At 40.3% G+C, this 25,801-nt stretch overlaps 2 protein-coding genes, 3 non-coding genes and 1 pseudogene across 9 annotated transcripts in view; 1 reads left to right on the top strand and 5 right to left on the bottom strand.

The window, feature by feature from the left end:
* Positions 1-6,353, bottom strand: part of LOC101282775 (ADP-ribosylhydrolase ARH3-like) — a 107,989-nt pseudogene extending 101,636 nt beyond the window's left edge.
* LOC101283551 (40S ribosomal protein S12) lies at positions 6,354-9,028 on the bottom strand. The gene is made up of 6 exons (XM_004263811.4): positions 8,926-9,028; positions 8,745-8,795; positions 8,450-8,566; positions 7,403-7,505; positions 6,850-6,951; positions 6,354-6,440 (listed from the first exon to the last, which is right to left on the bottom strand). The coding sequence occupies exons 2-6, from the start codon at positions 8,756-8,758 to the stop codon at positions 6,378-6,380; spliced, it is 399 nt and encodes a 132-aa protein (XP_004263859.1). The 5' UTR covers positions 8,759-8,795; positions 8,926-9,028; the 3' UTR covers positions 6,354-6,377.
* Positions 6,564-6,693, bottom strand: LOC117197214 (small nucleolar RNA SNORA33). Its single transcript, XR_004477753.1, has one exon. It is a non-coding gene; the product is annotated as a small nucleolar RNA SNORA33 (small nucleolar RNA).
* LOC117197215 (small nucleolar RNA SNORD100) lies at positions 7,035-7,111 on the bottom strand. The gene has a single exon (XR_004477754.1). It is a non-coding gene; the product is annotated as a small nucleolar RNA SNORD100 (small nucleolar RNA).
* LOC117197211 (small nucleolar RNA SNORD101) lies at positions 8,153-8,225 on the bottom strand. The gene has a single exon (XR_004477750.1). It is a non-coding gene; the product is annotated as a small nucleolar RNA SNORD101 (small nucleolar RNA).
* A 286-nt stretch (positions 9,029-9,314) lies between the features above and the next one.
* SLC18B1 (solute carrier family 18 member B1) overlaps positions 9,315-25,801 on the top strand; it is a 42,646-nt gene continuing 26,159 nt past the window's right edge. Inside the window, exons 1-2 of one of the 5 annotated variants that reach the window (XM_049695623.1) lie at positions 9,315-10,067; positions 24,932-25,071. In XM_049695623.1, coding sequence (XP_049551580.1) covers positions 25,030-25,071 — 42 coding nt within the window. In that variant the 5' untranslated portion in view covers positions 9,315-10,067; positions 24,932-25,029. Of the gene's footprint in view, positions 10,068-23,518; positions 24,645-24,931; positions 25,072-25,801 lie in introns of those variants that run through there. The other 4 variants (XM_033406964.2, XM_004263812.4, XM_033406969.2 and 1 more) reach the window with 4 other exon arrangements.

A 25,801-nucleotide genomic window follows, 5' to 3' on the forward strand; every position in this document is an offset into this window, starting at 1 on the left:
TTTACTTTGCTGCTGAGAAAAAATTTCCACACACAAGTACACGTCTGGGGACTGGCAATGATTACGAGCACTTTCACTTGATTAATATACCATTTCAGTTGAGACTCACCAAAGAAAATAACTACTGGGGTTCTACCCAATGCAATAAAAGATAACTGGTCAGCTAATATTCAACTCAATTATACTTATTTTCGACTGATTTATAATGTTAAGTGAATGCTCACCTTCCAAAATCAAAGGTGAATGTCCACATTTTCTTTAACTGAAGAAAATGTGTAGAATAAATCAATCCTTTGTACTAGTTTATAGGCAACTGAACGTCCTCTCTCCCTCCCTCCCCTCCCATCTCCCTCCTTCCATCTCTCTCCCTGTCTCCCTCTCCTCCCCCCACTCCTCTCCCCCACCCCTCAGAAATACAGCTTGCTTTTAAAATGTTGCCTTCACGTCCCACAAATGATCTGTACTCTTACTTGCAAATGGTCATTATGCCCCGGACGGTCCTGGGATTTATCAGGCAGGCAGGTTTCTGCTTCATTGAAGAAACTTGCTGCGCACTGTCATACGGCTCTGTTATACGGCTCTGACGGGAGAAACACCCTCAGCAGTTTTACCAAAACACAGAAGTTTCTTGAAGAGCAGCTCATTTCTTACCTGCTTTATTTTTACTACCACCCAAAAGGAAAGTTTCAAACTGTAACTGAATGTTAGCTAAACCTCCATCTGCCCTGCAGTCTATTACCCGAGACTCCACATGGCAGCAATGCAACCTGCGACACTTTGAATGAGCCTCACTTCACAGGGCAACACTAGGCAACAATAAAGGTAATAAGTATATTTATGCCTTGATAAGTTATTTTAAAATGTAAAAAATTTCACATAAACTATTTCCTCTCCACGTAGGGCTCTGAACTTTGCTTCTGCATGTTAATATCATCCACATTATCATTTTCATGTTTATTTGAAAATTAAATTTCTAGACTCTTTACATGACAGAAAATTGGAATATAAAATTTTGAACTGGATAATTTAATTTCAAAACCCTAGCTTGTGGGTGGGGATAGAAAAGGTTTTATTTCTGCTTAAAAATTATACATGTACTCCCTCCTGAAACTGGGGTAACTGCAACACTTTATGACGTGTGTGGGTAAACACCTCCCAGCAAGACACAACATGTACCTATTTAGCAAAACATCTGCTGAGCCCCGGAACTCACCAAGTATATGCAAGCATCAAATCTAAGAGAAGACAGAATGTTTAATTTGCAGCATTCTGTATGTCAATACTTCATTTTCCCCTTACGGATCTTGTATTTATGTGCATTTTGCTCCTTTTAATCTGGTGGCAACACTGTGAAATATCACAGGTCTTTTACCCCACATTTCTCTAACAAGCCAACCAGGTACAAACAGGATTTTTTATCTGTTTGTAAATTTTAGTTGGGAGCAGTTGAGTTGAAAGAAGGAAAAATAAAAAGCCAAATACTACATTTGTGTAAGGTTTAGTTCACATCACTCATACAATACTGTGCTGCTGGCATGTGTCTCAATAAACAAGCTTCAAAGAGAAATTTCTGCAGTGTAAAAAGAGTTTCCCTGAATTCACATGCTTTTTACTGTTCCCAAGCCTCATACTGGCTTTTAAATTTTCAGATTCTTAGAGGTGTGTACCCCATATTGTGATAGGATACGTTTCTCTACCCTGCTCCCTAGAGTAGAGCTGGAGGGATGGGAAGTTGAGACAACTTGGCACCATTCCAGTTTAGAAGAGGCCCAGCTTGAGGTTCACTTTTGTTGCCAGAAAAAAAGGAACATGAGAAATTAAAGTGTCAAAAGAGGCTGGGGAGTTTAAGCCCGAGAAGGAAACCCACAAATTAAATGACTAAACAAATAGGCAGGTCAAATCTATTCATCCAACAGATTGTAAGAGTGCCTATTACACCAAGCACTACTCTAGGCACCAGAGATTACAGCACAGAACAATGTCAGTGCTTCCATGGAGTTATACTGTGGATTATAATCTCCAGAGTATGGCTGTTGCCTTGATGCTCTCCAAATTATGCCCATTTTTCCAGAATACGCCTGCTCTGAAACCTTTTAGTCTTCAGGTAGCTTCAGACAAATTCTCATTTAGTGGAAGAGAAAGGGGCCTAACATACAGTCCACTATCACAGAGCAAAACCTTTTCCTCTAGGAATATGTTGTAGTCTCTATTTCTTAATTGTATATAAAATAACTAGTCACCTCTACTGACAACCTCCCAAAGCACAAGTTGAATTGACCTCACCAGCTGGGGAGTGTGGATTCTACAATATCAAGACAAAGAGCAAGAGCAACGAGAAATAGTAAACTGAAGCCCAACAATTTTCAAGGAGCGGAAGGAGAATCTTTTCCTAAGGGGAGCCTGCTGTACAGTCTGTGCTTATCTCCACTTCTTTTACTGATAGGTCCCTCTGACGCTAGCTTCTTACTGCCCTCTGCTGGGTAGGTCTGAACTCCCTCTCAAAGCTGCCCTGTCGTATCCACGTGCTATTTGACAAGTAAATTCACATGTTCACAAAACATACAAAAATGTTTATTTTATATTAATGCTACTTAAAATTAATCCTAAGACTATCTTGTTCCATTCTTTCATTTAAGAATGTTTTCTTACTACAAAAGCAATACATATTAAAGAAAAAAAAGGAAAACCAAAATACCCACCTTTCCAGACGTAACCATTAAAACCTTAATGTATATCCTTCCAACCTTTCTTTTCTCTGAAGGCATGTGCCTTTTTTTTTTTTTTTTTTACAAAATGTGGTCTTACTGTACGTTTTAACTATTGCTTTACGAATACACTGACAAATACCCTCCCATTCTGTCCATTTATACGGCACCATAATACCCCATTATGTAGATGTATCACATTTTACCTAATTGTTCCCCTCCTTCAACCAACAAGTCCTACCAAGAGTTCTGTAGTAAGCATACTTACAGCTATAACCATTCTTTCATTTGTAATTGGTCAATGAATGGGTTAACTAAATTGATGCTTTATAATTTTTCTCACCCTTTATCAGAAAATGAAAGGTTAACAGAACCTCCCGGGTTGGTAGGGCCACAAAATAACCACCAGTCTCCACCTTCACGTTTCACAACTGAGTTTAGTTCCCAAAGAGGAAACCACAGACTCAGCTTCTACCTATAAAAGCACTTCTCTACTCGTTTATCCCCTTCCCAAAGCCAATTTGCCACTGGAAACAAATTAGGAATGCGGTGATGAAAGTGGTCAGTGAAAAAGGGGCAAAAGAAATGGCAAGAAACGACACTCTTAAGGCATGTTTCATAAGAGAGCTTAAAAGATTGCCCCTTTAGTGCAGGTCTTAATAATTCCTAGGGTCACCCACCTCCCTCATTTCTAAGCTTTTTCAAGCAAAAGCCAGGTTGTAATGCAACTTCAATCAGCAGACTCGGCCCTGTTATGTTTTGGGTAAAAGAACTGGCTGAGACATCTCACTTGTGGTATGATAAAGCTTTAATTTAGGTGTGCTTATGCCATTTGAAGTGTAAGCCACTGTTGTTTAAAAAGGACTGATTTCTGCCTGGGGAGCACCAGTACCACCAATCCTTCTGAACACTGATGTGTTAATATTTATGTAGCCCAAGCCCTAAATACCTGATCACCCTCTGTACAATTATTCTTCAATTCTGACTGTGACCATCCCCCCTCTGCCCCCAGCACCTGGCCACGGGCAACGAGTCAGACTTCATCCAAGTTTCTCTCTGGGAGGCTGGGGAAGCCTGGTGGCATCTCTTGGGTACCTGCATAGCCCAGCCATGATGCCTCCATTGCTCTTGCTAGAAATTACTCCTGAAATTCCATATTGCCTTGTGGATTGGGCTTTATGAGGACCCCAGCTGGGAGGACAATGCCCTACCCCACTGAGCCATCACCCTGCCCCACCCTCAGCCTGGAATGAAGGCTGTGATCTTACTTCCCCTCCTTGGTTAAATGTCCTCTCCCTCCTCCTCTATGAAGAGGGCAGGAAGACGCAAAGCTTGCCTGTGCTTAACATATTCCTTGATCCCAACTTTCTGCACTCTCATCCATAAAGAAAAAAGAAATTCAAGCTCCATTTAAAGGGCTAGTCTTCAGTAAGACAGATGTTTCCACATTTCTAGGGTTCATAACACCTCTGCCTATGTTTTCATTGCCTCAACAACCCAGTTTAAGATAAATTCTTGTTTTTAATGGACACCTACCTAATACAGCCTTTTTACAATTTTTTTATGGATGTCCTGATTATTTTTAAAAGAATTTAAAGTGGTTTACCAAAAACACACATAATAGAAATTTTAATAAAATCAGGACCAGGCAAAAATTTTTTAAGTGTAAGAGTTAAGAACAAAGAAAATGGATTTGGCTTGGAGGTTTTCTTGCAACCCAGTGAAAGGGTAGTCTCATGAGGGATGCCCTCAAACTATTATTTTCCCCAGTAAGAGAATGAAGACATCTGCTTCTGCCCTGGCACCTTTGCATGGATGGCCTCCCTCATGAATCCCATAGAAGCTATAGACAAGTCACAATTTCAAGGCTAAAGCTATGTTCCTTTGAGCTGGGTTTTGAAGACTGCCAGGTAGACAAAAAAGAAAGGTACTTCAGGCAAAGGCAGAAAGACCTAATAGATTTAGTCATGAGTAAAAGGATAATCACTTCACTGCAACTGAGCAGTGCGGATGAAAAACTGGGGCCATTGCCACCTGGAGTCTACAGGCTATAAAAGGCAGAGGTGGGGCAGAAGACATCCGAGGGCTCTGGCTTGGGAAATCGACAGAAGTAACACAAAAAAATGTTAACACTTGGTGCAGAGCTTGGCATACATTAGCAGGTCAACAGCTCTTCCCCTTCCTCTCACAAAAAGCACTGACCTTAAGGGGAAGATAAAATTCACTGAGGCACACAAAACTTGAAGGTTTTCACAGGGTGCTGTCTAGTGCGCACCATTAGTGTACTGCTGATCAAAGACAAACAAGTGGAAACTGTCCCAGGCTGGCCTTAGAGAAGTAAATAGGACCAGTCTGAACTCTGGAACTATTACAATAGAAGGCATGGGCAGAGGGAGAAACAAGGGACTGAGGTACAGCATGGCAAAGGCCAAAGTAGACCACAAATAAAATTTTCTAAAAAGTCAGGAAGAGGGCAAAAGAAAAAGGTCATTAAGAAGCTAGTTTGACCATAAGTGTCTTGGTGACCATAACATTCTAGCAGACAGAAGCCAGAAAACACACTGAAAGTTAATTTTCAACAATGGACTTAGCCAGGTAGTATCTACAATAAGATAGGGTCAAGGGTAGAATATTTCTTTAAGTGTGTTTTGTAGCTCAGCTGACAGCGAATATGGAAATATCGAAAAACCAATGCTGATGTAATCCCAAATCAGAGTTAACATTCAGCAAACAGATTAGCTTCAAAAAGTCTTCCCAGCACTAATTTCAAAAAGGGGTGAATATGAAAATGCACTTTGCTGTAATCCAACAGTTTTCTCTAGCCTGAATTACACAATTTCCCATAAAGGATCAAACAAAAATATGGTTTTTCCACTGCATCAACAGACTCAAAACAGCACCAAATACAGCACAGGGACTCAAAATGTTAAGCAGACAGTGATATAAAGAAATCACAATTAAAAGCAAACTAAATTCATTTTCCCTTCACATGTGCCCTATAACTGTATAGTAGGACAGGCAAACCAGGGGAGAGAAACTCAGAAGTACCCCAGTTGCCAATTTATGAGGGATTCCAATTTTAAGACTTCCATTAGTCCTACCTGGCTCAACATTTCGTACTCACACAAACCCAACTTGATCCAGGCTTGAAGTACATGGGTCACCATTACTTCTCCCTACTGAGTTTCTAGAGGGACGAGAAATACATAGAAACACATCTTGTTTGTGGCTAACATTTAGGTAAATAAGACACTCTGACCTTCCCTAATGGGCATGTGCATAAGCGCACCTGGACTTCATGTACCTTCTAGTGTCCCACAGCCTAAATCCAATCCAGCTTTAGGATTTTAAGTTATTGACACCCACACTTGACTAGCCTCAACCCATTTCTCTTGGTCCTAGGATGGCCTCATCATAGTCGTGATGCATGTCCACACCCAAGAAACCCTGTCACCAATACCTCACTGTAAACCTATCTTCACTTGGGCTCTTCTACTTGCCAACACTGAAGTTACTTACTGGTTGGGAGAAAAGGCTTTCACTTAGAACCAGGTGACAGAGAGCATGCTTCCAGTTATTTTGCAATGAATATCTTTTGTTCTTCATACCTTACTTTACTGCCCCAAATAAAAAACCAGAGATGAGGAACAAGAGCCTAGTTTTTTTATTTGATCATTTCTTGCATTTGAAGTACTCCTCGATGACATCCTTGGCCTGAGACTCTTTGCCATAGTCCTAAAAAAAACATATGTGATTTTACTAAAATTTAGAAACTCAACTAAATTGTTAGCACTAGTTATAATGAAGCTTTAAAAAAAATCAGCACGTCTCGTGAAAACGCTTCCCACCATTAAAATGTCTTGTAGCCATTTTCAGGGACCTTAAAGACTTCAATGTCTTTAAGGCTCGTAACACGGCTTTCCTATTGCCAGCATTTTCTAAATTTCTGCAGAAACACATTCAGATAAGCAGATTCATTGGCTGGCTTAATTATGTCTTATTTCCCTTTTCTGCAAGGCAGAAGGCTTTTTCTAAGTTTGCTGAGGATTACGCATTTTTTGCTTCGAAGAGATTCTTGACTTAACTCACAGTGAAGCGCATCTACCCAGCGCAGCCTTCACCCCGCACACCGGTACCGACTTACCTTAACCACCACACAGCTGCAGCCAACCACTTTACGGGGTTTCCCCTCTCTGTCAATTTTACAGAGGCCTACCCATTCCCCTAGTTTCTTGTTGTCATCAACCTATCAGGGGGGAATAAAAACAAAGATCACCACACTCCAAGGCTTTAATGCTATTGGTAACACAGTACATTATATGAAAGGGAGCTGTAATCAGAGAGGGTGACATGGCAGTTTCCTCATATCAGTTCAGTAGAGGGAGCCAGTTGTCATCATGCACAGCACCAAGACCCCTATCAACACCCTTCCTATCTTTTGTTCTGTACCAGCATAAAATTAGCATTTAATTCTGCAGGAATAAAAATGTTTCTAGAACTAGTTTTATCATAGCCAACAATGCCAAATTTGTGACGCTTTTCACAGCTGCAGAAAACAAAGAGCTCGTTACAAAATTTGCTCCGGTATGACAAAAATCATTATGGATAGCATTTATGTGGACACATGTCCCTAACTGGCCCAATTTCCATTAAGCTACTTTGGCTTTCAGAAAAACCAAATTCAATGAGAAACTTACCTTAATCAGGTTGATTTGGTGCTCAGCACAAAGGGCCTCCACCAGCTTGACATACATAGGCTCATCACAGTTGGATGCAAGCACACAGAGATGGGCTTGGCGCCTGAAATGCAAATCCAACAGTAGATGTTAAAATTCAGATCTAAATCCACTACTGTGCTCTAGAAGAGTTATCTTTGCACTGGCTACACTGGCAAAACATAAGCAGCCACTGAAGAATATAACTTTAGTTTGACGTAGGTACCACCAGGCATATGTTCCTTAACTTCATCTACAGAATCACCCTGTCTTCAGTAACTCTTAAAACTTCAAATGTTACATATAGGAACTAGTTTACTAAATTGTTACCTGTTACTAGCCCAGACCCTTAATATTGCAGAGTATTTTCAAGGTACAAATAGTAAACTCGTATCAGGAACTTTCCAACAAGTGCTGTCTTCACTGGATTCAACTGGCCAACCTACACCAAATTGAATAAACTTAAATTTACCTAACTTAATAACCCTTTCACAACATTTTTCAGCTCTAATAGTTAACAGCTGTTTTGCCAATGTTACCCACCCAGAGACCTCACTGAGTAAATTTACAATTATCCCACACCCACATTGGTCTCCACAGCTACTGTACAAAGTTCATACCAAAACCAGATGTTTCTGCCACTTTAATATAATGGTTTTAATTTGCAAAGTGCTAAATAAAAGTTCCCACCTATCCCCTAAATAACAGTGAAATTAGCCCCAAAAGCTACAGGTTTGTCAGACTGCTAGTTTTCACTCATAAAAGGAGTGAAGGGGTATCCGACAATTTAAGTCATCATTCAAACACTGTAGTTTCACTTTAGGAATAAAGTGCTCATCCCCATTCCAAACCCACACACTTTAAGTGGGTCATTAGAGATCTGAGTTCTGATACCTTTTCCTAGGTTTCCTGTAGAACGGATGCCATTCAGAACCTCTGTGCTAACACCATGAACTTCACGCTTTCTTCCCTCGGCTGCAGTTTTGTTCCGGTTCCAACACCCCACCGTATTGAGACTGATACACGTACTTGTCTAAGGCTTTGGCAGCTTCGCGAATTCCACGTGCTAGGCCATCGTGGATGAGGGCGGTCTTCAGCACCTCTTGCAGAGCAGTATTAACGTCCATTACACCTCCAGCAGCAATGCTGAAAGACAAAAAAATTAAGCTATTAATAAGTTCCCGCACACCATCTAACTCCTTGCACTTGGCAGTCATCAGCGAGGTAGGTCAGACGCGCTTAAGGCGCCACGGCCGACCCAGAGCCCGCACTACCGGCTCGAAGCCCACGCCTGGCGCACCACCACCCCGGGCCCTGGGCTCACCCTTCCTCGGCCATGGCGGTGGGTTACGGGTGGAGCCGAATCTTGAATGCACTACAATACAAAAAGCAAAAAACTGGTTGATAAATAGATTCAACTTAGGTGCAAATATTCAACGTCAATCCCTGGCAAAAAAACAGCGAGTCACGCTTCGTAAACACCACTCTAGCTTTCCTCCACTCACCCCGCGCCTCCGCCTCCGCGCGGCTCCGCGGCGGCAGGGAAAGAGAACGAACTTACCCTCAAGACGGTATTTAAGGGTTTCCCAGGACCCCTAGGCGCATGTGCACTCCCTTCCGTGCAAGAGCTGGCTCTGGCAGTGCCGGTCTCGAGAATTTCTGTTTCCGGACTGAGGTGGTTCTGAGACAGGGGTCCTGCTAGCCTTCTAGCAGGACCGGTCATGACTCTGTTCGGCGGTCATTGGACCGCACAACAGGCACTAACGCGGGCAGCCTCCCAACGTCATTCCCAGCCGGCGCCCGCGGAGGCCCAGAGAACTCGTCCTACGGAGCGCGAGAAGGGCCAAGCTCTCCTGTTTGCGCGATCTTGTAAGTCCCGCGGAGCCCAGGCTCTGTCGGAACACCAGTTTTAACCCCTTCTGACACTATAATTGTAATTTCCTATCGACCCCACCAACTGGGCCTCCCTGAGCTGCACACTCTCTCCCTTCAATTTTAAGTCATTCTGAATGTTCATGAATTTTTCATTCTGTGGGTGATCTTCGCCCGCGCGCGCGTCTCTCTGTTCTCATGAAACGAAAGCTCGCTACTTCTGAGCGCATTGCAAATTCCACTTTCCCGGCGACTGTTAGTTAAGTGGAACCTCTGGCCAGCCCGGTGGTTGGTTACGGTTTCCTAATATAGTTCGTTCTAAAAGAAGGTTTGTTTGTTTGTTTTCTTTTTCTTTTTAACACTAAATTGTCCCCTGGATTCGTAACCCCGTCCAAATCGGGATTTAACAGGTGCATTGAAACACCTGCAATGTTTCAGGTAGGGACAGGGACAGGGTCTGGAAATACAGAGATGAAAACGTAGTCTTTGAGAAATCCGGCGTTAATTTCGCCTTCCAGGACTGACGGAGTTAGTGAAATCTGAGAAGTCAGTTTTAACTCTGATTTTCCCGGGAAGCAACATTCTGAATTTTGCATTTATTGGCCATTCCCCTACCAGCACTTGCAACGCAAATACATGAAATACAGCCAAATGTAATCAGTACCGTCCTTTTTCTAGTGTTTTGTCTTCCTCTTCTGACAAGTCGCCAAGACAGCAATTAAGCAGTTCCTAGGTGCCAGCACTGTGCATACAGTGAACAGCGAAGAGCAAACAGGTAACGTTAGATTCTTGAGTGCTGTGAAGAAAGCAAAAATGAGTAACGTGGTAAGAGTGTGAGGTAGAGTTAGCCAGAATAGTGATATACTGGAATTTTAATAAATTAATATCGTTCATTTTTAACTATTAAGTTTTCATTTTAAAAATGTTGAAACTGCTTCTTTTCATCCATGACTCATCCTAAAATGTTGTTCACTTTACTTATTCATTTAACTATTGAACTTTTGCTTTAAAAAAAAAAAAGTACTGCAGGGGCTTCCCTGGTGGCACAGTGGTTAAGAATCCCCCTGCCAATGCAGGGGACACGGGTTCGAGCCCTGGTCCGGGAAGATCCCACATGCCGCGGAGCAACTAAGCCCGTGCGCCACAACTACTGAGCCTGTGCTCTACAGCCCGTGCGCCACAACTACTGAGCCTGTGCTCTACAGCCCATGAGCCACAACTACTGAGCCTGCGTGCCACAACTAATGAAGCCCGGGCACCTAGAGCCCGTGCTCCACAACAAGAGAAGCCACCACAATGAGAAGCCCGTGCACCGCAACAACGAAGAGTAGTCCCCACTTGCCGCAACTAGAGAAAGCCCATGCGCAGCAACAAAGACCCAACGCAGCCGAAGATAATAAATAAATTAATTTTAAAAAATACTGCAGAGTTTATGAAGATGAGAATGTTTATTCCTGCTGCTCTCATGTTTGTGGTGGGATTAAGATTTGAGCCAAAGATGAGGATACGTAAAGGCCTCAGGGGATGTACAAAGTGGGAAGGTAAGAAGGCCTTTAGGCTGTGGCAGCGTTAGAAACTGTCTAAAAAAAAAGAAACAAACAAAAAAAAGAGAAAGGATTTCAAACAGGAAGGGTAGAAGGAAAGAAATTATTCTAAGTGAAGAAAAGAGTAAGGCCAAAGGCATGGATACCCCCTTGTCTTTTTTACCTTAACACGTTTTTTTTTTTTTTTTTTTTTTTTTTTCTGTACGCGGGCCTCTCACTGCTGTGGCCTCTCCCGTTGTGGAGTACAGGCTCTGGACGCGCAGGCTCAGCGGCCATGGCTCACGGGCCCAGCCGCTCCGCGGCATGCTGGATCCTCCCGGACCAGGGCACGAACCCGTGTCCCCTGCATCGGCAGGCGGACTCTCAACCACTGCGCCACCAGGGAAGCCCAACACGTATTTTTGAAAGGAAATGTGATAGTGTTTCAGCAAATTTTTCATCTAAAGTTAATAAAAGTTAATATGCTAAGCATATTAGTAGATTTCTAACCCACCCACCCCCAAAAAAATCTTAAGGAGGAGGCACGGAATTTGGTAAAGACATGGGAAAATAATCATTGCCAAACAACGTATTTATGTAGGGGAAAAATGATTAAATACCTTTTAGACTCAGGTATCATGGGCATTAATATTTCACCTTAATAAATGCTTTTTCTATCAGTTTGAAACTTCCCTTCTTAGAACTGGAGCTGCATTTTTGTTTTGATGTCCTAGTTATATAACTGGTTCTAATCTCAGGGATAAAGTTAAAAGACACACTAGTGATTCAAGGATTCTCTAATATAGATTCTCCTACTTCACTATTTTAAGGTCACGCCCTCTCCATTTTAGATACTGCCAAAGGTGAAAGACAAACCAAATAGAACATAATAGGTAGAGTCACTCTCATACCAGCAGATCATAATACTTACATAATGTACACAAATGTGTATCTGAAATACATATGAGAAATAAATTCTAAAGTTTATTTTAGAAACAATAATGATAAGTAATTTTGTTTAGTACTTTCTACATGCCAGTTTGTGTGCTAAATTATTATCATATATTTTCTCCCTTAATCATTGAAATTCCATGTGATAGTGGTGGTGTTAGCCCCCTTTAACAGGGAAAGTAACTCAGAGTTGCCCAAGATCATACAGCTAGTAAATGTGGAAACTGATATTTGAGCCCAATGGACTTCAAAGCTCATGCTTCTAACCCTTCAGCCATTTGGATGATTGCCCAACTGTGGGAGGGAGATGTAGATTTCAAAGATAACTCTTTGCACCTCACATTTGGCAACGGTATGACTGGTTCTACCTTATTGTGCTAAAAAGTCGCGCAGTTGGAGAAAGGGAATATTGGAGTGTTAGAAAAAGAGAGAGCAGTAGAAATGTGGGTTTCTGAATCATCCAAGTGTAGATGTATTAGTTAGCTAGGGCTGCCGTAACAAAGTATCACAAACTGGTAGCGTAAACAACAAAGTTATCCTCTCACAGTTTTGAAGGCAGGAAGTTTGAAATTAAGGTATCTGCAGCATTGGTTACCTATAAGGCGGTGAGGGGGAATCTGTTCCATGCCTTCCTCTTTATTTTCTGAGGTTTGCCAGCAAACTTGGTGTTCCTTGGCTTGTGGCAGTGTAACTCCAATCTTCACCTGATGTTCTCCCTGTGTACATATCTGTCTCTGTGTGCAAATTTTTTCCTTTTTATAAGGATACCATTATACTAGATTAGGGGCTCACCCTATGCCAGTATGACCTCATCTTAATTAATTACGTCTAGAACAATTCTATTTCCAAATAAGGTCTTGATATGGGGTGCTGAGGTTGGGACTTTAAGCTTTGTATTTTGGGGGGACACAATTCAACCCACGACAGATGTGAAAGAAGAAGGGGATGTAGAACAGATTAAATGATAGGAAAGATCTTTGAGTTGAACTGCAAAAAGTTTAGTTGAAAGACTAGAGCTGGCACTATGGAAAACAGTATGGAGATTCCTTAAAAAACTAAAAATAGAACTACCATATGACCCAGCAATCCCACTATTGGGCATATACCCTGAGAAAACTATAATTCAAAAAGACACATGCACCCCAATGTTCACTGCAGCACTATTTGCAATAGCCAGGTCATGGAAGCAAACTAAATGTCCATCAACAGAGGAATGGATAAAGATGTGGTACATATATACAATGGAATATTACTCAGCCATAAAAAGGAATGAGATTGGGTCATTTGTAGAGATGTGGATGGACTTAGTGTCAAACAGAGTGAAGTAAGAAAGAGAAAAACAAATACCGCATATTAATGCATATATGTGGAATCTAGAAAAATGTTATAGATGAACTTATTTGTAAAGCAGAAATAGAGACATAGACATAGAGGACAAATGTATGGATACTAAGGGGGAAGAGGAGGGTGGGAGGAATTGGGAGATTGGGATTGACATATATACACTATTGATACTATGTCTAAAATAGATAACTAATGAGAACATACTGTATAACACAGGGAACTCTACTTAATGCACTGTGGTGACCTAGATGAGAAGGAAATCCAAAAAAGAGGGGATAGATGTATATGTACAGCTGATTCATTTTGCTGTACAGTTGAAACTAACACAACATTGTAAAGCAACTATACTCCAATAAAAACTAACTTAAAAAAAAAAAGAAAGAAAGAAAGACCAGCACTGGTAACAGAAGCTAAACCAGTACACACGAAAGATTTTATATCATGGGGTGGTGGGGTCCAGTTGAGCTGAGTTCCAATTCCAGCCCTCTCTGTGGCCTTTGGCAAATGACTTATTTTTCCGAGTCAGTAAAGTGGTGATAATACTAGAATATCGTGAAGAGTAAAAAGAGATAGTTGTTGAAAGTGTTTGCCACTGTGCCTGTTAAGTAGTTACTTACCTTATAAAGAACTTCACATGAGAATATATGGAAAGATTCTTAATATTACCTTCCTCCTGTCCTAAAGCATCTAGCATTTAGTACAGTGACTTACATATTGGAGTCATTAAACCAACATGTACTGAATGAATTCATGGAATGAAATAAGATTAAGCATCTGTGTAGTCGGCACACCAACAATAAAACCATGTTGGCAACTGTTGTCATAAATGAGTGCCTGTTGTGAGTTAGCTGGAGGCTTTGGGCATCCCAGAAAACCACTTTTCATTTGAAAACTTTTAAAATGTTCCTACCTTTGGGGGTAGAAATAAATATAATGGATGGAAATGGAAGTTAAGAAACATGAGAAAACTCGAAAATATTATCCTGCTGCAGCTCCGGAACATATAGGTCTAGCCTTGGCTTATGTAGCATATGGTTTTAAACATAGTGAAGACAAATAGTTGTAGCTGAAAAAAGGTTTGGGCCAAAGAAAAAAGAATCCTATTATATCAAGGGATGAATCAAAGGAAAAGGAGAAAGTTGGTGAGAGGGAAGAGAATAAAAAATAAAGTAGACGAATAAGAGTGGAATAGATTAATAAAGGCTGTAAGAAGTAGTTTGGAAAATTACTATTTAAAGCCTTCCATTGAAAACCCAGTTTATTAAAGGAAAAAAAAAAAAAAGGTTGTGCGGGACAGTGGGGCTAATTTACTGTATTGCCAAGTATGAAGCCTATATATTTTGAGGTTTTTGTGTAATTCTCACCTAAGTGTTCTTAAGTATTACTAACATTGTTTCCTCAGCCCTTGTTTTTCTTGCTACCAGATGCTACGCAGAGCTCTCTGGGCACCATGGCTGCTCACTACAGGACTGATTCGGGACGTGTAGGAACAAAACGTACCGAGGAAGATAATTAGAGGCAATGCTTAAAGTTTATGAATAAACTAATTATAAACCAACAACACAGGCAATTTATAAATGAAGTAAATAGTGGCTAATAGAGCAAACCCTAAATTAACATTAAATTTATTCACTTGGGGTACAAGGAGGACCTGGGTGTGCAGGACTCCGGATCCCAATGCTACTTCCTATAGACCAGCTCTGCTGTTATCTGTGTAACTTTTTTTTTGAAAAATGGGTCCTTATGATCTAACATGTGTTTGACAATTGCAGTTCTTATTGCAGAATCATTGAAATGAAGCCATGTGTCTTTTTGAATTATGGTTTTCTCAGGGTATATGCCCAGGAGTGGGATTCCTGGGTCATATGGTAATTCTGTTTTTAGTTTTCTAAGGAACCTCCATACTGTTCTCCATAGTGGCTGTATCAATTTACATTCCCACCAACAGTGCAAGAGCGTTCCCTTTTCTCCACACCCTCTCCAGCATTTGTTGTTTGTAGATTTTCTGATGATGCCCATTCTAACTGGTGTGAGGCAATACCTCATTGTAGTTTTGATTTGAATTTCTCTAATAATTAATGATGTTGAGCAGCTTTTCATGTGCTTCTTGGCCATCAGTATGTCTTCTTTGGAGAAATGTCTATTTAGGTCTTCTGCCCATTTTTGGATTGGGTTGTTTGTTTCTTTAATATTGAGCTGCATGAACTGTTTATATATTTTGGAGATTAATCCTTTGTCTGTTGATTCGTTGCAAATATTTTCTCCCATTCTGAGGGTTCTCTTTTCACCTTGTTTGTAATTTCCTTTGCTTTGCAAAAGCTTTTAAGTTTCGTTAGGTCCCATTTGTTTATTTTTGTTTTTATTTCCATTACTCTAGGAGGTAGATCAAAAAAGATCTTGCTGTGATTTATGTCAAAGAGTGTTCTTCCTATGTTTTCCTCTAAGAGTTTCATAGTGTCCAGTCTTACATTTAGGTCTCTAATCCACTTTGAGTTTAATTTTGTGTATGGTGTTAGGGAGTGTTCTAATTTCATTCTTTTACATGTAGCTGTCCAGTTTTCCCAGCACCACTTATTGAAGAGACTGTCTTTTCTCCATTGTATATCCTTGCCTCTTTTGTCATAGATTACTTGACCATAGGTGCGTGGGTTTATCTCTGGGCTTTCTATCCTGTTCCATTGATCTATATTTCTGGTTTTGTGCCAGTACCATATTGTCATGATTACTGTAGCTTTGTAGTATAGTCTGAAGTCAGGGAGTCTGATTCCTCTAGCTCCGTTTTTTTCCCTCAAGACTGCTTTGGCTATTCGGGGTCTTTTGTGCCTCTATACAAATTTTAAGATATTTTGTTCTAGTTCTGTAAAAAATGCCATTGGTAATTTGATAGGGATTGTATTGAATCTGTAGATTGCTTTGGGTAGTATAGTCATTTTCACAATATTGATTCTTCCAATCCAAGAACACGGTATATCTCTCCATCTGCTGGTATCATCTTTAATTTCTTTCATCAGTGTCTTATAGTTTTCTGCATACAGGTCTTTTGTCTCCCTAGGTAGGTTTATTCCTAGGTATTTTATTCTTTTTGTTGCAATGGTAAATGGGAGTGTTTCCTTAATTTCTCTTTCATATTTTTTATTATTAGTGTATAGGAATGCAAGAGATATCTGTGCATTAATTTTGTATCCTGCAACTTTACCAAATTCATTGATTAGCTCTGGTAGTTTTCTGACTTCTTTACGATTCTCTGTGTATAGTATCATGTTATCTGCAAACAGTGAGAGCTGTACTTCTTCTGTTCTGATTTGGATTCCTTTTATTTCTTTTTCTTCTCTGATTGCTGTGTCTAAACCTTCCAAAACTATGTTGAATAATAGTGGTGAGAGTGGGCAACCTTATCTTGTTCCTGATCTTAGTGGAAATGGTTTCAGGTTTTCTCCATTGAGAATGATGTTGGCTGTGGGTTTGTCATATATAGCCTTTATTATATTGAGGTAGGTTCCCTCTATGCCTACTTTCTGGAGAGCTTTTATCATAAATGGGTGTGGAATTTTTTCAAAAACTTTTCTGCATCTATTGAGATTATCAAATAGTTTTTATCCTTCAATTTGTTAATATGGTGTATCACATTGATTGATTTGCGTATATTGAAGAATCCTTGCATCCCTGGGATAAATCCTACTTGATCATGGTGTATGATCCTTTTAATGTGTTGTTGGATTCTGTCTGCTAGTATTTTGTTGAGGATTTTTACATCTATACTCCTCAGTGATATTCGTTTGTAATTTTCTTTTTTTTGTAGTATCCTTATCATGTTTTGGTATCAGGGTGATGGTGACCTCATAGAATGAGTTTGGGAGTGTTCCTTCCTCTGCAGTTTTTTGGAAGAGTTTGAGAAGGATAGGTGTTAGCTCTTCTCTAAATGTTTGATAGAATTCGCCTATGAAGCCATCTGGTCCTGGGTGTTTGTTTGTTGGAAGATTTTTAATCACAGTTTCAATTTCATTACTTGTGATTGGTCTGTTCATATTCCCTATGTCTTCCTTGTTCAGTCTTGGAAGGTTATATCTTTCTAAGAATTTGTCCATTTCTTCCAGGTTGTCCATTTTATTGGCATAGAATTGCTTGTAGTAGTCTCTTTGGATGCTTTGTATTTCTGCGGTGTCCGTAGTAACTTCTCCTTTTTCACTCTAATTTTATTGATTTGAGTCCTTTCCCTCTTTTTCTTGATGAGTCTGGCTAAAGGTTTATCACTTTTGTTTGTCTTCTCAAAGAACCAGCTTTTAGTTTTATTGATCTTTGCTATTGTTTTCTTTGTTTCTATTTCATTTATGTCTGCTTTGATCTTTATGATTTCTTTCCTTCTGCTAACTCTGGGTTTTGTTTGTTCTTCTTTCTCTAGTTCCCTTAGGTGTAAGGTTAGATTGTTTATTTCAGATTTTTCTTGTTTCTTGAGGTAGGCTTGTATTGCTATAAACTTCCCTCTTAGAACTGCTTTTGCTCCATCCCATAGGTTTGGATTGTCATGTTTTCTTTGTCATTTGTCTCTAGGTATTTTTTTTATTTACTTTTTGATTTCTTCAGTGATCTCTTGGTTATTTAGTAACATATTGTTTAGCCTCCATATGTTTGTGTTTTTTACACTTTTTTCCCTGTAATTGATTTCTAATCTCATAGCGTTGTGGTCAGAACAGATGCTTGATATGATTTCAATTTTCCTAAATTTACTGAGGCTTTGTTTGTGACCCAAGATGTGTTCTATCCTGGAGAATGTTCCATGTGCACTTGAAAAGAAAGTGTAATCTGCTGGTTTTGGATGGAATGTCCTATAAATATCAATTAAATCTATCTGGTCTATTGTGTCATTTAAAGCTTGTGTTTCCTTATTAAATTTCTGTCTGGATGATCTGTCCATTGGTGTAAGTGAGGTGTTAAAGTCCCCCACTATTATTGTGTTACTGTCGATTTTCTCTTTTATAGCTGTTAGCATTTGCCTTGTGTATTGAGGTGCTCCTATGTTGGGTGCATATATATTTATAATTGTAACCTTTTTTATTTTAAAGTCTATTTTATCTGATATGAGTATTGCTACTCCAGCTTTCTTCTGATTTCCATTTGCATGGAATATCTTTTTCCATCCTCTCACTTTCAGTCTGTATGTGTCCCTAGGTCTGAAGTGGGTCTCTTGTAGACAGCATATATATGGGTCTTGTTTTTGTATCCTTTCAATGAGCCTGTCTTTTGGTTGGAGCATTTAATCCATTCACATTTAAGGTAATTATCAATATGTATGTTCCTATAACCATTTTCTTAATAATTATAGGTTTGTTTTGCAGGTCCTTTTCTTCTCTTGTGTTTCTCACTTAGAGAAGTTCCTTTAGCATTTGTTGTAGAGGTGGTTTGGTGGTGCAGAATTCTCTTAGCTTTTGCTTCTGTGTAAAGCTTTTGATTTCTCCATGGAATCTGAATGAGATCCTTGCCGGGTAGAGTAATCTTGGTTGTAGGTTCTTCCCTTTCATCACCTTAAGTATATTGTGCCACTCCCTTCTGGCTTGTAGAGTTTCTGCTGAGAAATCAGCTGTTAACCCTATGGGAGTTCCCTTGTATGTTATTTGTCATTTGTCCCTTGTTGCTTTTAATACTTTTTCTTTGTCTTTAATTTTTGTCAATTTGATTACTATGTGTCTCGGCATGTTTATCCTTGGGTTTATCCTGCCTGGGACTCTCTGCACTTTCTGGACTTGGGTGGCTATTTCCTTTCCCATGTTAGGGAAGTTTTTGACTATAATCTCTTCAAATATTTTCTCGGTTCCTTTCTCTCTCTCTTCTCCTTCTGGGACCCCTCTAATGCAAATCTTGTTGCATTTAATGTTGTCCCAGAGGTCTCTTAGGCTGTCTTCATTTCTTTTCATTCTATTTTCTTTATTCTGTTCCGCAGCAGTGAATTCCACCGTTCTGTCTTCCAGATCACTTATCCATTCTTCTGCCTCAGTTATTCTGCTATTGATTCTTTCTAGTGTATTTTTCATTTCAGTTATTGTATAGTTCATCTCTGTTTGTTTGTTCTTTAATTCTTCTAGGTCTTTGTTAAACATTTTTTGCATCTTCTCGATCTTTGCCTCCATTCTTTTTCTGAGGTCATGGATCATCTTCACTATCATTATTCTGAATTCTTTTTCTGGAAGATTGCGTATCTCCACTTCATTTAGTTGTTTTTCTGGGTTTTTATCTTGTTCCTTCATCTGATACAAAGTCCTCTGCCTTTTCTTCTTGTCTGTCTTCCTGTGAATGTGGTTTTTGATCCACAGGCTGCAGAATTATAGTTCTTCTTGCTTTTGCTGTCTGCCCTCTGGTGGATGAGGCTATCTCAGAGGCTTGTGCAAGCTTCCTGATGGGAAGGACTGGTGGTGGGTAGAGCTGTGTGTTGATCTGGTGGGCAGAGCTCAGTAAAACTTTAATCCACTTGTCAGCTGATGGGTGGGGCTGGGTTCCCTCCCTGTTGGTTGTTTGGCCTGAGGCGACCCAACACTGGAGCCTACCCAGCTCTTTGGTGGGGCTAATGGTGGGCTCTGAGAGGGCTCACGCCAAGGTGTACTTCCCAGAGCTCCTGCTATCAATGTCCTTGTCCTCACAGTGAGCCACAGCCACCCCCCGCCTCTGCAGGAGACCCTCCAACACTAGCAGGTAGGTCTGGTTCCGTCTCCCCGGGGTCACTGCTCCTTCCCCTGGGTCCCGATGCACACACTACTTTGTGTGTGCCTTCCAAGAGTGGAGTCTCTGTTTCCCCCAGTCCTGTCAAAGTCCTGCAATGAAATCCCACTAGACTTCAAAATCTGATTCTCTAGGAATTCCTCCTCCCGTTGCCGGACCCCCAGGTTGGGAAACCAGACGTGGGGCTCAGAACCTTCACTCCAGTGGGTAGACTTCTGTGGTATAAGTGTTCTCCAGTTTGTAAGTCACCCACCCAGCAGTTATGGGATTTTATTTTATTGTGATTGCGCTCCTCCTACCATCTCACTGTGGCTTCTCCTTTGTCTTTGGATGTGGGGTATCTTTTTTGGTGAGTTCCAGTGTCTTCCTGTTGTTGATTGTTCAGCAGTTAGTTGTGGTTCCGGTGCTCTCACAAGACAGAGTGAGCACATGTCCTATTCTTCCATCTTGAACCAATCTTGAAACTGGAAGAGATGCATTTTTAAATAGTTTAAGAGTAAAAGAATGAGAAAAGATATACCATGCAACCAATAAACAAAAAGGCTGTAGTGACTATGTTAATATTAGATAAAATATATTTCCAAACTATTACTAATGATAGAGGTATTTCACAATCAGAAATGACAAATGAGAAAGTTAACTGGGGAGACATAACAAATATATATATATATATATATATATATATATGCAGAAATTAAATGGTATGAGAAACAAATGCAAATGGTATGAGAAACAAATGCAAATGTCCCTTCATCCTTCTTTATTTTTCTTCCTAGCATTTGTAGCAATCAGGGTTCCCTGTTGCTATTAAAAGAAACAACTTTTGCTCATTTAAGCAGAAAATGAAGGGTAGGATAGGGAGGGTGGGAGGGAGACACAAGGGGGAGGGGATATGGGGATATATGTATGTATATGAATAGCTGATTCACTTTGTTATATGGCAGAAACTAACACACATTGTAAAGCAATTATACTATAATAAAGATGTTAAAAAAAAAAGGTTATGGGTCTGTGTTTTGATATGGGGTAAGAATGAACTCTGAGGAAGTGACATTTAAACAGAGACGATATTCCATTTTAGTTTGTAAAGAAAAAATGTTTCACATGTGTATATATGTCTACATGAACATATAAAAATATGAATAGATGATTGTGGTAGGCTGATAATTGATCCCAAAGATATGTCCATATCCTAATCCCTGCAAGTTATAAATGTTACCTTATTTGAAAAAAAGGGTGATTAAGTTAAAGATCTTGAGATGAAGAGATCATTTTGGATTTTGGCTCAGTGAAATTGATGTTGAACTGCTGGTCTGCAGAACTGCAGCTTATTTTAAGCTCCAAATTTGTGGTTATTTGTTATAGCAGCCACAGAAGACGAATGAGATAATACTTTCGACCGAAACACTAAGGATCTGGAAGGAGGATGGGAAAGAGAGGTTAGATGTGAGAGGAAGATAGGAGTATGAATATGTGTACCACAAAATCTTATTGTAAATTAAAAGTAGATGGATGTGGGCTTTCCTGGTGGAGCAGTGGTTGAGAGTCCGTCTGCCGATGCAGGGGATGCGGGTTCGTGCCCCGGTCCAGGAGCATTCCACATGCCGCGGAGCGGCTGGGCCCGTGAGCCACGGCCGCTGAGCATGCGCGTCCGGAGCCTGTGCTCCGCAACGGGAGGGGCCACAGCAGTGAGAGGCCCGCATACCGCAAAAAAAAAAAAAAAAAAAAAGTAGATGGATGCAAAACAAGAACATGCATTTTATTAAAATATATAAAAACAAAAAATTTGTATTAAACATGCAAGAAGGATTGCTGATGGGGAGGGAATGGGAATGGGGATAGAGGGAAATACATGACAACAGAAATGAAAAATTCAGTTGAAGGATTGGAACATAAAGTTAAGGAAACTTCCAATAAGATGAAGCAAAGAGAGAAAGAGATGAAAAGTAGAAGAGAAAAAGAGTAATAAGTAAGAGGACCCAATAGTCTAGCCACCCAATAGCTACATAAAGAGCAATCCAGAAAGAGAAAATAAAAAAGGGGGTGTAGTCATTAAAGAAGTAATTCAAAAAAATTCTCCTCTATGACTTGATGTTAGACTGGAGCGAGAATGCAGAATAAAATAAGATTGGGGAAACAGGCAGGGATTAGATCATAAAGATTCTGGAGGCCGCTTCAAGGAACCTTTGCTAGAGCTAATCCTGTTTAGAATGGCTCTAAAAGCTCTTCTAACCTGCCTGCTCACCCAGGAATTTTTACATAATCTTCAAGACCCACTGTAACATCACTTCCTCAGGAAGCCAGCCTGGACTCATTTAGCCAAAGTAAACAGTTCTTCCAATATGTTTCTCTTATAGAACTCATTGCATTATAATAAATTGTTAATCAGTGTCTGTTTTATCTGCTAGAAGGAGGTATGTATGCTACTTAGGGGCAGAGGCTGGATGGGGCTCACTTATCTTTGAACTTGCAATGCTTGGCACTAGGTAGTAACTCAATGGTCTTGAGTTACTTTATTTTACCTTGGCCCCAAAATAAGAATTTCCCAGTCTTCAAACATTAACCCTTCCCAAATAGTAAATAAGTTGAAGATAAGTGAAGCCTCTTATTTTTTTGTGCCAGAAAATTGTGAGGGTGAGAGTAACATAGCAGCCGTCATGTTCGAGTGCCAAGCCCTTCACATAGTTTATCACCAGTGCTCACAGCCATCTTACAAGATAGGCATTATAATCCCAGTCACACAGAAGGAGAAACTGACCTGTGGTCCAAAGTCACATACAGCTAGTACAGTCATCCCTTGGTATCAGAGGGTATCGGTTCCCCAGTGCATATGCTCAAGTCCCTTATACAAAATGGCATAGAATTTGCATATATCTTACAGCACACCCTTCCATTTGCTTTAAATCATTTCTAGATTACTTATAATACCCAATACAGTGTAAACGATGTATAAATAGTTGTAAACAGAATTTAAATGATATGTAAATCGTTGCTACTGCTTGGCAAATTCAAGTTTTGATTTTGGAAATTTCCAAAAAAATTAAAAAACATATTTTCAGTCCCCTCCCTCCTTGGTTGAATTCGAGAAGTGCAGAAGCAGGATACAGAGGGCCGACTAGTGCCTTGAACTGAACCTCAAGCCTCTGCCTCCAGGGGGATACTCCCATCCACTCCGCCATGCGTCTTCAGCATTCCCGCAAATATTTTTCTAATCCGGGTACTTCACATCAATTAATTCATTGCCAGGTTACTAATGTCTGGCTTCAGTGATTACAAACACCACATCGTTTACCCACTACGAAGAATAACACACTTTAAATAAAAAATCTGGGCTGCTCTTGCCTTCTGAGACGGACTGCATTCTGCCTATGGAATGTGTATCTCTCTAAATAAACTTGCTTTCACTTAAAAAAAAAGGGGTCGTTATGAACCTAATTTTCTAATTCACATTTGTGTTTTTAAGTTTAGGTGTTCCCTATCTTTTTTGTGTCTACCTAGCTTCCTTTCTTACTCTTAGTATTCCTAAATTTTACTCATTTTAAGGTAGGGGGTTCAACTATATGAAATATAGACTCATCTTTTTTTTTTTTTTTTTTTCCTCTCATACAGAGAGAAAAAGTACAGCACATCCTAAGTGGTGGACATAAATAGCCTATGCCTTAAAAAAAAATTCCTTGCTCCGCCCTCCGCCCGCCCTCGCCCCCCCTCCCGGAGCTCCTCCCTATCCTCTAGGGCCGCGTGGAACTCCCGGGGGCGCTTCCCGTAGGGAATCTGGGATGCCTGGGCCCGGCTGAGCAATCGCCGCCCGCCTTTCCGCTCGTTCAAGGTCGAGTCCGAGGGTGCGGGCTTGGACCCGGGAGCTGCGGCGCAGGAGTCCGCGCACTGCCCATGGACTCGTCGGGGGACCCCGAAGGCCCACGCCCCCCAGGAGGTTACAGAGAGCAGCGAGGCCGGATGTACCTCTGTGGCTTGGGTCGTGTCTCTTTAACAGCAATTCAATTAGCTTTAGCGTGCTTTGTTTGCGAGAGATTCGAAAAGGAGGGGCCTGGCAGTGGGGCTCGGGTCAGCGTGTTTTTTCTCTCTGGAAAGGGTTAAAGTTTGCGCACTGGGGTGGTGCGGATGTGGCCTCTAATGACTTTCTCTCTGTAGCTCTACTTTTAAGTACTATGTGTTTAAGAATGCATTCAAATAAGTGTGCCTGTTAGACAAACGAAAACGAGCCCCACTGTTGTCCCTCTCGCCCCTTTAACTTTCTCTCAGTTCCCTTCCTCATCCACTACCAAAATTTTTAAGTCTTAAGACTTCCTCCTGTTGCACAGATTTCTTTTTCTAGACAACAATGGCAACCTCTGAAAAAATAGAGCAATTCAAATATACTTTTCTTACTTAAATTTCTTTTATCTCAAAACCATTTAATTTAAAAATAGCAAATAGATTTACTGGATGTTTGGAACTGAGTAAATGACCTCGTGTCTTTAAATTAAATGGAAATTTAGCCCTGGGAATAAGTATTAAATTAATTGATGCAGAAGACCTGTAATTATTGTAAAACACTGATTTACAGATTCATGGCACTTGTCTTTCCAGGAGCTGCCATTGTAAGTATTAATTCTCCAGTTGAATGATTTAGCTTATTTTCTCCTACTTACACTTCACTTGACTTCAATAGTACCCTCTTAATAAACCGCTAACATGACATGCTTAAAATGTGATTGAGTCCATGTAGCATATGAAGCTAGTAACTTGAGAAAGCACACTATACTTCAGAGAACAGTACTCTGGAGAGCACCCTGTGGCCTCATCCTTCTTGAAGGAATCTATTAAAGGTGAAAGAAATAGACCTTATGGTGAAGGCAAAACAAAGCAGATGGTTTGATAAATTGTGCACTGAAATCCTAATAGGGAATAGTATGTAAATGAAAGTGATATATTTTGAAAATTGCGGTGATATACAGGGATTGTGTTACATTTGATCAAATGTGCTGTATTCAAAATAGCCCTTAGCTCAGCAAATGTTATCTTGAGTGCATTTCTGTGCACAGAAGTGACATTTCTGTACTTTGATCAGTAGCCCCAATTACATGTCTGTAATTACAGCATGTTTGCCTTCAAGGTGATGGCCCTCCAGGAGGTGCAAGGGAGACATCCAGGCAGCTTTCAAGAGAACAGATTTTTGTACTGATATCAGCAGCTTCCATTAACTTAGGTTCCATGATGTGCTATTCTATCCTTGGACCTTTTTTCCCCAAAGAGGTAAGACATTTTTATATCCTTATGAACTATTAGTGCTTTTAAAAAGCCTTTGAAATATTTCATTTGGGGGATGTAAAAATCTGCATATGGCAAAGACGATGTATAGAACTTCAGCCAACAGAAGACTTCTTAGAGAATATTTGATACCAGAAAAAAAAAATTCAGTAAAAATAACATCATCTTGGGAAGTAATTCACCTAAGTATAATTGACCTTCTGAGGATTACTTTGCTTACCATGTAGTCTGATTCATGTGTTTGGTTTCTGCAACTGAAAAAAAAAAAAAAAAGGAAGTGCACTGAATAACTGAGATTTTAACGTTATTGCAAAAGATCTACGTGAAGACAGTGTTTCCTGGAGTTTGGGTTTATTAATATTTTGGAATTAGGAAGGCATGGTCCACTAAATGCCCTTTTCTGACTTGAATTTCATATGGAATGTAGTGGCAGTGTTTGTGCCAAGGAGGAATTCTGATTAGTATTGATTAGGTCCTTCTAATCATAGTGTTTTATGTGGTGTTAGGGTCTATGGATAATGGCACAGACTCGAAGGAATAACCCCTAGAGAATCCACCTGGAATCTGGAGGTTGGTGAGGTATAGTATGGAAGGAATGGTACTGACTTGGCTGAGTGGAGATAACCTGCCCATGTGTTTTGCTTCATGCTCTTTGCCAAAGCCTCATGATGCACGGTCCCCTCCCAGTCCTCTGACTTCTTTGATAACATGTGGT

Source organism: Orcinus orca, chromosome 12 (genome assembly GCF_937001465.1).
Source record: "Orcinus orca chromosome 12, mOrcOrc1.1, whole genome shotgun sequence".
NCBI classification, from domain to species: domain Eukaryota; kingdom Metazoa; phylum Chordata; class Mammalia; order Artiodactyla; family Delphinidae; genus Orcinus; species Orcinus orca.

Bases quoted from the DNA above. Each gene is read 5' to 3' on its own strand.
- LOC101283551 (XM_004263811.4), bottom strand. The intron at 6,952-7,402 runs GTAAGTTTCTCA...CCCCCCTGATAG, and splicing joins ACCAAATCAACCTGATTAAG to GTTGATGACAACAAGAAACT. The intron at 6,441-6,849 runs GTAAGTCGGTAC...TGTTTTTTTTAG, and splicing joins GCAGCTGTGTGGTGGTTAAG to GACTATGGCAAAGAGTCTCA.